The 14288-nt window shown below is 44.5% G+C and overlaps 1 protein-coding gene across 1 annotated transcript in view; it reads right to left on the minus strand.

Annotated features, from left to right (window-relative positions):
* The window catches only part of CSMD2 (CUB and Sushi multiple domains 2), a 607842-nt gene that overhangs the window by 534724 nt on the left and 58830 nt on the right, over positions 1 to 14288 (minus strand). The window contains exon 6 of the mRNA XM_078683053.1: positions 8674 to 8777. Within this exon, the coding sequence (XP_078539179.1) occupies positions 8674 to 8777 (104 nt within the window). The remainder of the gene's footprint in view (positions 1 to 8673; positions 8778 to 14288) is intronic.

The raw sequence follows: 14288 nt of genomic DNA on the forward strand, positions 1-14288 counted from the left end.
AACACCTACATGAAACTGATGTGATATCCCAGGCTTCTTGCAAAATATCAAAATCAAACTTGTTTACAAAGTCTAGCCAATCTTTAAACCCAGCTACATTTCACCTCACAACAGAAAAAGAATAGATAGGCACTACAGATACTGCACCAAACCCCTTCTCCACACTTACTGCCTCTTTAGAAACATTTAAAGACATGTTTCCGATGTAAGACTGAGGGAGTCAGCCGATTTCAGATAAAACATCAAACCAGTTCCCTAAAGAGACATTAAACTGATCATTAATGGAAACAAACTAGGTAACAGATGAGCCAGATGGCTGTGGAGCTAATGTCAGTCCTGGAGTATCCATCGCCCCTTTCCTGTAAGGCACCATTACTAGCAGATTACCAAATGGCACAGACGAAAAGAGGGATTTATAGAAATATTCAAGTGGGACAGGGACTGGAGAGCTCCTGGAGACACACAGGCTGATAGTCCCAAGAAATATGGCCTAAAGCACAGATGGTGATTTAAAGTTAATATTGATAGAGTCTCCTTTAATAGTGATTAGACCATGACCAATCCTTCCAATCCTTTGGGTTATCAAAATCTCATCGGAAAGGGGGAAAGAAAAACCTCTATGGTGAACAAACCAGTCCAAAACCTTGTTACGCAGCTCCCCAAATGATTCCTCCTGGGTCCTCCATAAGGGATGGAACTGCAGCCAAAACCGCTGCATAAGGACAATAGGCAGGGTAAAGATTTAAAATGGTCTGATTTTGGAGCAAATTTGGGTCCCTTGCCTCAAGTTTCCCTTAATCAATCATGGACATTTGTATAGCGCGCTACTCACCCGGAAGGGTCTCAAGGCGCTTGCGGGGAGGGGTCCGCAACTGCTCAAAAAGCCAGGTTTTGATGAGCTTCCTGAAGGAGAGATGATCCTGGGTCAGCCGGAGGTGGATCAGGAGGGAGTTTCATGTCTTGGCTTCCAGGTAGGAGAAGGATCTTCCACCGGCGGTGGCTCTGTGGATGCGTGGTACGGCGGCAAGGGCGAGGCAAGTTGATCGTAGCTGGCGGGTGGGCGTGTAGAAGGTCAGGCAGTTGTTGAGGTACTTGGGGCCCCGGTCGTGGAGGGCCTTGTGTGCGTGGGGGAGGAGCCTGAATGTGATCCTCTTGTTGACGGGAAGCCAGTGCAGGTCTCTCAGGTGGCCGGAGATGTGGCTGTGTCGGGGATGTCCAGGATGAGTCGTGCTGAGGCGTTCTGGATGCGCTGGAGTCTTTTCTGAAGTTTGGCAGTGGTTACGGCGTAGAGGGTGTTTCCGTAGTCCAGTCGGCTGGTGACGAGTGCCTGGGTGAACTTCTTCCTGGTTTCGGTGGGGATCCATCTGAAGATCTTACGGAGCATGCGCAGGGTGTTGAAGCAAGATGACGAGACGGCGTTGACTTGTCTGGTCATCGAGAGGGAGGAGTCCAAGATGAAACCCAGGTTGCGTGCGTGGTCCGTTGGTTTGGGAGTGGTGCCCAGGGCAGGGGGCCACCAGGAGTCGTCCCAGGCGGAGGGTGATGATCCCAGGATGAGGATTTCCGTCTTGTCTGAGTTCAGTTTCAGGCAGCTGTTTTTCATCCATTCGGCGACGTCTTTCATCCCTTCGTGTAGGCTGGTTCTGGCGGTGGCGGGGTCATTGGTGAGGGAGAGGATTAGCTGGGTGTCGTCGGCATAGGAGATGATGTTGAGGTTGTGTTTGCGTGCGATGGCTGCGAGAGGGCTCATGTAGACATTGAAAAGGGTTGGGCTGAGTGATGATCCTTGTGGTTTGCCGCAGATGACTTTGGTGGCCTCGGATCTGAACGGGGGGAGGTGGACTCTCTGGGTTCTTCCGGCGAGGAACGAGAAGATTCACTCTAGTGCCTTCTCTTGGATTCCGATGTTGCTGAGGCGCTGTACTAGGGTGCGTTGGCAGACAGTGTCGAATGCTGCGGAGAGGTCCAGGAGGATGAGGGCCGCTGTTTCCCCGTTGTCGAGCAGGGATCCGATGTCATCAGTGGCTGCGATGAGGGCGGTCTCGGTGCTGTGGTTGACTCGGAAACTGGACTGCGAGGGGTCGAGGGATCCGTTCGTCTCGAGGAAGGCGGCGAGCTGTCTGTTGACGGTCTTCTTGATGACTTTGGCAGGAAAAGGGAGGAGCAAGATGGGGCGGTAGTTCTAGAGGTCGGTGGGGTCCGCTGTTGGTTTCTTCAGGAGGGCGCTGAGTTCGGCGTGCTACCAGCTTTCCGGAAAGATGGTGCTGTTGATGATGTCCCGGAGATGGGGTGCGATGATGGAATCGGCTTTGTTGAAGACGTGGTGCGGGCAGGGGTCGGTTGGCGATCCGGAGTGGATAGTGTTCATCGTCCGGGTGGTGTCTGCGGTGCTAACCGGGGTCCAGGCGCAGAGGGTGGTGGTGGGGGGCGTTGGTTTGGTGGTTGGGTGCGTGGTTTGTGCGCCGAAGCTGTGGTGTATGTCGGCGATCTTGCTGTGGAAGAACGAGGCGAGTGAGTCGCAGAGGTCTTGCGAGGGAGTGATGTCGTTGGTTCCGGCGCTAGGGTTGGAGAACTCTTTGACGATGCTGAAGAGTTCCTTGCTGTTGTGGCCGTTGTTGTCCAGTCGTTCTTTGAATGCTGTCTTCTTGGTGGTGCGGATCAGCTGGTGGTGTTTGCGGGTGGCGTGCTTGAGGGCCGACATGTTGTCCGTGGTCTGGTCGTGGCGCCAGGCTTTCTCGAGGGTGCGGCAGTTCTTCTTGGAGATCTTGAGTTCGTCGGTGAACCAGGGGGCTTTCTTGCTGCCGGGTCTGCTGGGAGGGTTCTTCAGTGGTGCGAGGTCATCTGCGCAGTTGGTGAGCCACTGTGTGAGGTTGCTGGCTGCTTCGTTGGGGTCCGTTGTGCTGGCGGGAGGGTTCTGGTGGAGGGAGGTGGTGAGCTGCTCGGCGGTGATCTTGCTCCAGCTCCTGCGAGGAATCTGTTGCGGGTGGTGGTGAGAGCATCCGCAGAGACCTGGTGGGTCTGAGATGTTGTATGAACATGGTCTTTAGATAGTAAAATCTCCCCTACTATTATCGAGGTTTTAACTTTGAAAACTGGATAGGAGCAACATTGTTGTTTACAATGTCCTGTGTAGAGTCTCTAATAAGTAAAGGTCGCTGTATCAAAGAGGGTGCGAGTTGGGTTTCAATAGCTCCTAAATGGTCTAACACAGATGAAAGAGCACCTTGATTTTTATAATACAGTCTTCCATAAAGCGATTGGTCCAGCAGGTATTATGTAAGGGTAGAGAGCCAACTGCCTCCAAAGCTTGGGGTATTGACACAAACCGACATTGCAGAATTATCTGCCTGTGTGGTTGTGTCAATCACATCATGCTGCAGGCCCCGCTTAGGCCTTTTCCCTTTGGCAGACACCTTATGGGTGTCCGGATCTGAACTGATAGCAGAGGAACATAGCAAAGTACCCAAAGGTGTATTGTTCACTGGCATCGGGTTAATGCACGAATACAGGGATAGCAAAGGCTAGTCCAAGAGTGGGCTTGTCTGCGCCCATACGATAGACCCCGGCATAACCAAAGAAACATCCCCATTCACAGAATCTATCTGTGCAATAAACCGTATAGTCTACTTTTGTACAATGTATAGCGATGATAGGCATATCATGCCTATAACAGCAATGACATACTTTTATGCCTCTAGATATTGCTAGGTGATTTCATCAATGAATGTCAGCCTTAATAGGTAACACATACAAAGTACAGTCATGGTGAGCTCTGCTCGTCCAGCGTAAGGCCATCATTGGGGTATCTTATTCAAGTGTAGCCATGAGGATCTATTTCCATCTAAAGCTAATCAATCATTGGCTGTTATCGTTCAACATAAAGTAGTGAAGGACACTTCTCACACAAAAAATGATGTGACCATCACTTGTCAAACAATTTACCTCCATGATAGGCACTTCGCCATGATGAGGTCCTAATGCTTACAGCCATGGTGGATATTACCCACGTGAAAACCATTCTGCCCTAAACTTTTACACTATGATACATTAAAGTTACTTAGAGAGCACTGCATTGACCTTTGATGTTTGTCTTTTGGCACAAAGATAACTTGCACTGCATCTGCTCTTTTTCAAACAAGGAATGATGAAATACCCCTTCTCCTCTGGCTGAAGAGATTTAGGCAGAAAGTAAAGTAATACAAATTGCCTCTGGCGTTCAGGGCCTGCTGATGTAGGGATTGTGAATCATGAATGCAAATTTTAAATCCCTGCTCCTATTAATTAGGAGCCAGTGGAGCACCTGGAAATCGGGTATTATATGGTGTCAGGTAAATCAATACCTACCCTGATGCACTAAGCAGTCTCTGAAGTATGTAGGTCATATATTTCTGGTTTTGATACTGTTTAAAAAATCAGACCTTGATAATATGATTTCAAGTGCTACCTACATATCTTCCTAATAGAATCTATGGTCATCAATAATGATGTTGCCATCTGATATACATCAATAATGTAATCTCTTACTCCGTTTTAGAGTCATAGGGGTATTCGATAATCCTTTTAAAAGATGGTGGGCTAAACAGACCCACTGAATACGAAGACTGGGTAATTTCATCCACTGTAACATGTTGATGTGTGGTTCACTGGTTAGAGGCGGCAGACCCTGAAGCAGAGGTCAGACCCGGGACCAGGGTTCAATTCCCGACGCGGCAGGGTCTTGAACCCAAATATCCACAGACTCGATAATTCTCGTTTCGGTGCCTACTCGAGTCACAGGTTCACACTCTGCAGCTCTGGGCATTAGCTTGCTTAATCTCCACTACAGCTCCCCCGCGGCAGGATGCCTGGCTTTCACCTTGGGGATGCCCAGTACGGGTATCTCACAGGGAAAAACAAGGACGGGTTCCCAAGGCAAGCGCCGAGATGCCTATGGGTAATCGAGCGCTATATAAGAACGCTTAATAATAATAATAATGTTAACATTATGTTTGCCTTACTGTACAGATCTGCAAGCAATGTACAATCACGGCATGCTAATCCGTTCCCTTGCACAGCTAAAACTGTCTGTTTTTGCCCAATGCTGGACCAGGTGTACCCTTCACTACAATGGTTTCTTTCTATTGGAATGTTGAGGTGCCACAGTGTATAGCATTCAAGGAAGAGGCAATTGGGGGGTTTCCTATCATCTGTAAAGACATCCCGGGAACTAGCCATCCAAAGTGCAACAAGAATAGCTCTTCTCCCAAAGTACAACCATAAACATGTTTTCTCATCCAACGTACAGTCATGAATGAATGAATGAATGGGAGTCTTGTATTGCGCGAACTTAGCCCAGAGGCATCAAGGGCGCATCAGACAGAAAGCGAAACAAAGCGAAACAAACAGAAAGACATAGTGAGTCAGAAAAGAAAGATAGTTCAGGATTTATAGGCCTAAGAAAAAAGCCAGGTCTTTAAGAGCTTGCGAAAGATCTCCTCATCATAGTCTCTTGCCATATGATTTGATTGTGATGGGCTCCTGCCTTGCAATATGCAGACACCGTGGGCTATTGGCATCCATGTACAACCACAATGAGCTCCCTCATCTGTTGTACATCCATGATGGGGCTGTCATCTAATGTAAAGTGGCAATGAGTTGTCGATCCACTGAATAGCAATATTTGGAATTTTTGATCCTATCTTTTATCTAATGCACACCAATTATAGGCTGTCCATCTTATGTAAAACTACAATGGATTATTTCCTTCCATTGTAAATTCATTATTCTTTAGTGGGCTTGTCATCCAATATGCATCCATCGTGGCCATTTCTCATAGATTGTTCAGCCACATTAGGCTCTCGTTTCATGGAAAGACAGCACTGTATATTCCAATCCAGCTCAACCTCTATGAATCCCATGTGCAAAGCTCAGAACACTGAAAGTGGGAGAGGTGTGGCGCCGCGGCCAGGGCTACTGACACTGGAATCTGGGGATTACGGTTCGATCTCCGGCGCCGGCGGCCGACTAGCCCAGCACCATGTGACTCTGGGTAATAGCTTGCTTAATCTTTCTGACAACTCCCTGCGCCTGGAGATCCTAACGGGGGATTGTTCGCGCTTTACAAATGTGGATTATTATTATTAACTATAGATCTCCAATATTCAAGGATATCATACCGAGCCGTATGTCGAATAAAGATAATACACAATGACATGTTTAATGGTCTTTCGGATATAGTGACACATCTTTAAATTACCATATGTCCCTTATGGGGCAGCACCTAATATCTGCTTCCACTGTAAACGTTTTTTCTCCCAATCTTCTAACTATCCATGGAAATGAAAACCTTAAAAAAATTATGGCAGCATATGAAACACAAAGCTAGGGGAAAGACCTACTAATTTAGACTGACAGAAAGGGTGACAAGGCAAAATAGAAGAAATGAAGTGAGCGCACAAGGTATCAGAAGAAAAGTTGCATTTAAGAGACAAATGCAGGCTTTGCTGCTCCATGGGCTATCAATATTCAAAGGACAGCAACCCTACTGCTTTCTGGATACCAGGCAAGCAGTTACAAATGCTGCCTATTCTTCACCGCTGTGCCATATGCACTGACCCTCCTTATTCAACGACGATTTCTGTGTGCGCGTGACACCCGCAAGAATGAAGCGATCTATCCCCCCGAGAGCCTTGGACGTGACACCCTACAATAGGATCGTCGTAAACACGTTAACCGTATCGCAGGACTTGCCAAGCAGAGGTTGGCGGATCCGTGGGGAGAAATTACTTTCAGTGACACATGTGATTTATGATGCGATTTCTTTAACTTTATTCACATCCTTTGCCAGGCGCTTTGCACTTCTACATCAGTGTATGACCATGAAAGTAAATTAAATCAAATACTCCTCATTCCACTGCGAATCCTGTCAAGAGCCAGATCCAACTCTAACATGGTAGGTTGCTGAAAAGTAGCCCGCACTGCACATTTGGAAAACCACAAATCTATTCATAGATCAGAATCGTATTGCTCTTTTGTGGAACAAGAGTACATAAACTGCTGTGCAACATTTGATCTTCTCTCTTGCGGCTTGGTTATGCTGTCTAGTATCAGAACTGAGGGTAGGGTTGATTTCCGATAACTGACTTCCCTTAGAAATGTGGTCCTGCTCAACATCCGTCTCCTACTTCCCCATAACACCAACGTCTAAGAGGCCGTTGCCGCTGATGGGTTCTGATATGGGCGGTGATCGGCAGCTCAGTGCATCTAGTTACATTATATAAAATTCCATAGCACAGAACTCCTGGGTTCTTGGACACTCAACCTGCAAGAAGTTTTGACCTATTCATTTAATTTTTCAGAGGAGATCATAGGCCTTAAATAAGTGACAGTTTCTGCGGAAACGAGTTGTTTGCAGTGATGTTGGGACATGATGTGCAGGATTCATAAGCCAGTTGAAGGAACATATGCTGCAAAGAGTGCCATACAATATGCCACTCTTGCTTCTAGGATATTTTTAATACCTGTACCTTTCCATGGACAATAGGGTTGTATTATTTTCCTCTCTAGCATGACAATGTGCCTCAGGCAAACTCCTGCATTAGGGTCAGCTTTCTAAATGTGGTAGATGATGTGGTTGTCAGGCTGCTGCTCTCTGGAACAATGACATTGTGGTCTACTACGACTCTGGTACACAGAATGTTGACACATCAACCCACCTCTCGCCATGGCACTTTTAACATGTATGGTTCTACCAAGTACGGTTAAGTCGATGGAACAGTTTGTTGTAGAGAAAATTGGGTCCACACAGGCTCATGATATGCTGTGCTCCATGCCCCATGTCTGGTTAAATACTCAGTTCCATGTGTTATTGAATAGTATCATCGATACAGTTACCATCCGCGACAACAGCAGGGCAGAAATGTGGTGGTTCACTGACGATGTATTAACAGACAAACAGCAGGAGCTCCTGTGTTGCCATAGCGAGGCTCAGCCTGTCATCATCCGCACAAGCCTCAATTAAAGTAAGCTTATGATTGATGATGTTACTACCTCGAATGGCATCCCGAGAGATATTTATGTACAGATGTGAGTTAACGCACTTCCAACTGCTACCTGCTCTGTAGTGTATAAGTCAATTAACCAGAAAGTATAACAAAAGAACGTTGAAGATAATTTCAATGCTCCGAAGGTTACAGAGCCAAATATCTCAAGATAAATGTAGTATCAACATATGGATTTGCTGAGTGGGTTAAATTCTGCTATGTAACAGGCAGATTTCGGATGAGTATGTCCACCTGTTCTTATGGTTAGGAAATGGAACACAATAAAAGTACAGCTTTTCTTACCAAGGAATAAAAACCACTGCAATTGTGACACCAGAAAAAAGAACGGCGTAAGAGGCCAGTCTTGAGGGACAAAAAGATAAATAAAATTGCCCTAGAAATGGATTTTAAAGCATTTTTAGTCCGGCATGCTTCTCTCCCCACACTTACTCCATTATGTTCAGCCGTACTGAAGAGAAGTGAGTGTGTAACACAGACAATATATATTTTATATTACAGCTCTCAGCTCACACTCTCTTTCATGATTCCTGAGGATCAACACCTTTTCCCCATACTTTCAGTGTCATCTGCTTTCAGTACAGTAATTGTATCCCACAGTTGTGTTGTGTCAGGTCACAATTCCTATACTTACACATATAGCACTGTCTTCTGGTCTGAGACCTGGCCTCCTTCGCCAATGGTGAGCGTGTCATACCCCCTCTCCAATTCAAATTCTTCAAAGGTGAGCTTGATGACCTGCGACAAAAGAACAGATGTGAGTGTGGACTTCAACCGCCATAACTAAGGACTGGAGAACTCACCAATTACATTGTCCTGTGAAAGTTAATTTATCATCCATGAATGCCTTCATTTAGTTAATAGCAGATGTTTTGAAAAAATGAATGCTCTAAAATTATAAAGGGACTAATGTGACTCAGATAATTAGAAGAAAGGAATGGATTCAGAAAAATATATCTCAGTAAAATTCTGATGCCACATACAGTGTTATAGCGTGGTCACTAGTGGAAATTTGTGGAAATCGTATTTCACAAATGTGCCTGTAGGAACAGTTAAAATAGACTTTAGCCCAATATAAAGTTAAAAGAATTAAATTGAACATGAGGGACTTTAAAGAGTTGTGCCCTGCACAAACAATGAAAGTGCGGCCTAGGTTTTTCATTCAGGTGAAAAACAGAACAACTGCTTTACAGCCATTCTGTCTTTTCACAGTGCAGGTGGCAACCCGCCTTCACTCTCCAAGGGGAATAGAGATTACCTTGCAGGCAGGTGAAGTAATTGATAGCACTCACCTGCAAGGGGATGTCTGGAGGGTTCGTGGGACTCCCTTTTCCCCCACCAGAGGGTGGCCATCCGGGGGCGCTCTGACAGTGCGCCACCTTCTAGTACACCTCCTGAGGGCTTCTTTGCCTCTGCGCCCGCATATGTAATACCGCGCAGGGACAGAATTAAAGGGATTCTCTCATTTGCATGGAGAAGGTCCCATGCAAATGAGGAAATGCCGCCTGCAGATAGCGTTAGCGCTTTATGTGCGCCAGTGCTATCCGTATTACAGAAGGGGGCGCACAAATGTCTGCGTCCCCTTCTGCACTACCAAAGTGCCCCGGGGGCATGCAAAGCAGGAGAAAATGCTTGTTGCGCCCCGGGGCAAATGCCCTGTCTTTCACAATTTAACATTGGTATTCAAAAATACACATGGCATACTTGAAAAAATGTAAATCTCAACAAAAACATATGGCTGGCCAGCCCTCTCACCTCTACCCAGCAAACCTAGAGGCTGAAAAATACTGTGAAATGCCCTCACACACCAAAAACACAAATATGCTGCAAAAGATTATTTTGTAATGTCTTTTTATTTATTTATTAAACATATTTGTATAACATACTTCGCCACAAGGACAACGGAGAGCTTCACAAGTAACAAGGAAACAGTAAGTACAAAAATGGCCTATAAGGTAGATAGTATGGCAAGAAACGACTGATCGCTCTCAAAGTTTCCCTTTCAGGCCACACTTCTCTCAAGGACATTCTGACTCAGCCCTTCTTCCAACAGAATAAGCAGCACCATCAATCTTTTTTTAAATAGATATGGTTTAGAAGAAATCTACACTTCCTAAACTAAATACCATCTTAGAATTCTGTCATTTTTGTATTATCTTTATCGTTTGCAAATAATCCTCACCACATTTTCACTGTGGCAACATCAGGATGGCTACTTCACCCCAAGAAAGTACATGCGCAGTACAATGTGGAAGGCAGTTCATGTCCAGGCACTGTGTAACTTGTACTGCATGAATGCAAAGAGCCCGGCAGAGGGTAGATGTTTCTAAAACATCGAGGTTGACCAGTCTCTTGCCAAATGGTGTCTTAGAATTTAGGTCACTCTGTCAATGAGTAATGCAACTATGTCTCACATGATCTGGCCTGCATAAGTTATCTTTCGGTGACCACCATCTTCAAATTTAAAGTCTTTGCTATAGCTCTCAAAGCAAACCTCACTTTCTTGCATAAAAAGCTTTCCATTGAACAGAGGATATGTTTCTGTGACAATAGCGACTTTGCGCTCTCTGTAATATTGATAACTTCTCTTTAATAAAGAAAAGCCAAATACATGTTTTCTCCAATCGGAACACAAGTTGAAATGCCAGATTACAACTGGTAAACTCTCAATACAATGAATCATGTCTTCCTTGTCCCCTTGGAAACTTAAGTAGTATGTATGAAGTTAAGGCACACCTTAATACCACATTGATCCAACGTCGTTATCCTCGTATGGGGGTCTCGTCAATCTCATCCAATAATCACCAAGAGGACCCCTGTGTCGACTTATAGTGTCATTAAACAAAATAAATTATGTTTTAATCCCCTAATGTTTACAGCGGGGGAGTGGAGTGGGGGCATGGGACATGGCACATTGTAGTGTATAGAGGGATCCTAATCGTAAACTAGACTTTAATTTCTCATCACTTTTCCCCGTGACTTGCCATACTCATAATGAAACCGCCAAGCTGCTTATTGCCTTGGAGTTATTGAGAGTGAATATGCAGTAAAATACTAATGCTATCGCGATGATCTTTGGACTATGACAGCATGTCCTACTTAAGGAGGTATATAGCTGCAATACAAGACACTTTTGATGCTGCTAGGGTGTAGGCAACTAAAGTAGTTAATGTGTCATAGATAAGAATCGTGGCACCCTTGTGGCTGACCTACGTACATGCAGTGCTGATGCTTTTCCAACTTGTACATTTCTATTCTTGCCCCCACAAGGGTGCGAGTCTCAATTTTTTGCGACAGTGGATCAGGGCAGGACAGTAATAATCTTCCAGTTTTATGCTTCTGTAATAGAGCAGAACATTTCACAGGGTTGACTATGTTTGATTCAATCCTCAGGAAGCTGCCCCAAAGTTCCTGTACTGATGCAAGCATTTACAGAAATGGGCTGTTTGGTCGATGTACATCAACATTCTTGCCCGACATTGAGAAATCTTAAATCCTCTGCTACATCTACAGAGATTGGATATTATGTTGCAATGAAAAGCACATCTTTGTGTTGAAAGAATATACAAACCTCTTAAGAAGATTTGTACAAGTGTTTAGGGCCAGAATATGCAGTACAACCTGCAAGGACACAAACCAATAACTTAACACCCCTATACAATCAATGCATCTGACTAGGCCATACTACCAACAAAACACTTTATACATAATCAGGTCAATGTGGATAACTTGAAGAGGTTTAAATGGAAATCTCTTTCAAATCCTTAATATCAGGGTAAGTTCCTATAATGTCTTATTGATGATCTGTGAGGCAGTTTGCCTGAAGCTAGCCCATACTCAACTTCCGTATTAACCAACTACTTAGTCTCCTATGTTTTATTATCACCTGTAGGGAAGGGAATGGGTGCAAAAACATAACAAAGGACAACTGTCCCCTTGATTGTTAAGACACCCCTCATTACGTTACTGAATCTCAAACAAATGTTGGAACCACCTGACACATTCACAAATCTAGATCCTTGCTCACTGTTGATAAAAGTAGCATCAGATTATCAGAATTCTGCAGTGAGGAATGCTTCAATTCAACATGCCAAGTAAAGAGCTGCATACATGGCCAGGCCCACAGTATCATAAAGACTGCTAACACAATGTATCCCTAAATCTTGAGAGACAAAGATGTCCAGTGTTTCCACCATCTACAAATGGAGTTAGGTTGGTTTATGCACCTTTGTACACCTTTCTATTGTGAGAAGTCCATCCCAACATCCATGAGCCATGCTGTACTGAGCTTCCTGCCGTAGCAATCAGTTCTATCTCTCTGTTGTTGGAAGCGCCGGGACGCTCCTTTGCTGGGAGCTTCTATAACATAACATAACATAACATAAAAGGAATTCCAGTATTTGGACTGGCCAACGCTAGTTTCTTATAACCTGTGTCCCACCAGATGCACAGACCCTCTATGAGCCCCATTACGAGTTTCCTGCAACAGTGTCTCTCGGGGGTATTACTAGTGGCCTATGTTTTCTAAACCCATGATTACTGTGTCAGCATATACCAGACCAGCTAGTTCCTGTACATGATCCGGTTTCAGAAGGTGCAGATCTTTATACAGTGAAACCATTAGGAGGGCCTTTAAGCAAGGGTGCAGCTCTGCCTCAGCAGGCTCTTTCAGCACTGGGGGGGGGGGGCATTAAACACTTCTCTCTGTCTTTGTTTGCCCACATGTGCTCTTGCTCCACTCCCTGGCCCTGTGCCTGGCCCAACCCTCATAAAGCAGGTGGTAAATGTCGGCGGAATGGGCATGCAGCCTGGAAACATGGAATGTCATGCAGAAAACGGTCAAGTATTCCTTGGGTAGGATGAATTCTCTATTCCTCGTGGGATAACTTGTGATGTCCTTGTTTGGTGCAGAAATGCTGGCCAGAATTAGGGACTCCATCCACCCAGTATCCCTACACCAAATAATGAACCACTTCTAATGAGGCCTCGAGTGTCCTTGACTGTTGAAGATATAAAAAGTGCATGTATAAGCCAGTAATACTGATAAGATCGTTTTTGTGAAAACATGTGGAACCGCCCTGAGGCTGAACTATGCTCCACACAAACTGAAACTAATAAATCTGCATAGCAAACTGGACATGTTCAAGTTAAGGGGTTATACTTTGATACTGTAATAATCATACTTGAGCTCTGAAGATTTTAGGGAGACATATGCTTTATCCAAAGACAGAATTTACTGAAGTGTTTCCTTATTGAAACAAATCCCCAATTTGTTGAGGTGTTTCAAATCCTGCATTAGATAAAGACCTTCTCTTAAACAAAAATTTCCAAGGAAAATTTGGTGTTTCTTTCCTTTACTGGAACCTGGGTGATGGACATCTTGCCTCATGGTAAGAGTCGTCAATATCTGTCCAGTATGCCTACATTTATTCTGTATGCTATGGCTAGCCACTAATTATTGTAATGACTCACATCTAAACTCAATGTATGACGATACATCTTATGTAGACGTTGAACAAATCTGGAACAGATCAGGCCTTCGTTGACCTTAATTGAAAACTCCAGCTTTGTGACATCTTGCAATGATGTTCTTATTACTGGACCATGGTCCCAATGATCCGATTGATGGAGTTGGCCTACTTGTAAACATAATCCAATACCTCTTCTCCATGACCAAAATTATCAAGGTATACAAAATCAATGTTTTCTAAATTCAGAACATCTTGGAAAACATGTTGCCTACTGGTGGCCTTTTGGTGTCAGTATTTTAAGTATAGTCAGAAGTGCTGTTGCTGTCAAGATGGCTTGATGGGAGAAAGTAAAAAAAACACACTTAGCTGTGGTACCCTTCTCTTGGGTGTGGGGTCGCTCCCTTTTTCTTTAAAACACATTGATGGGAGAAAGTCTGGAGTCATTATCCAATGGTGAATCAAGAGACAGTCAAATTCTGTGTCGTTGTCTGTCTGTGCACCTCTTTTAATGATCCTAAGTACTAAGATGTCGACAAATGACGTCTTGTTGAGCTGGAGTTTCTTGGAAAGAGGATTTACATACCTCTTATTACAAAATGCAAACATGATCATGTCACCACATGTAGATAACCCAATCCATTTTGGGGCTAAGATTTCAAAAATATTATTGACTGGCATCAGTCATTCAAACACTGATAGATATATGCCTCTTGTATGCTACTTTTATGTTATCAATCAGCTTTGTCAATTTGCATGTACCAAGAAAGAGATCAGACCA

Source organism: Lissotriton helveticus, chromosome 3_1 (genome assembly GCF_964261635.1).
Source record: "Lissotriton helveticus chromosome 3_1, aLisHel1.1, whole genome shotgun sequence".
In the NCBI taxonomy this organism is placed as follows: domain Eukaryota; kingdom Metazoa; phylum Chordata; class Amphibia; order Caudata; family Salamandridae; genus Lissotriton; species Lissotriton helveticus.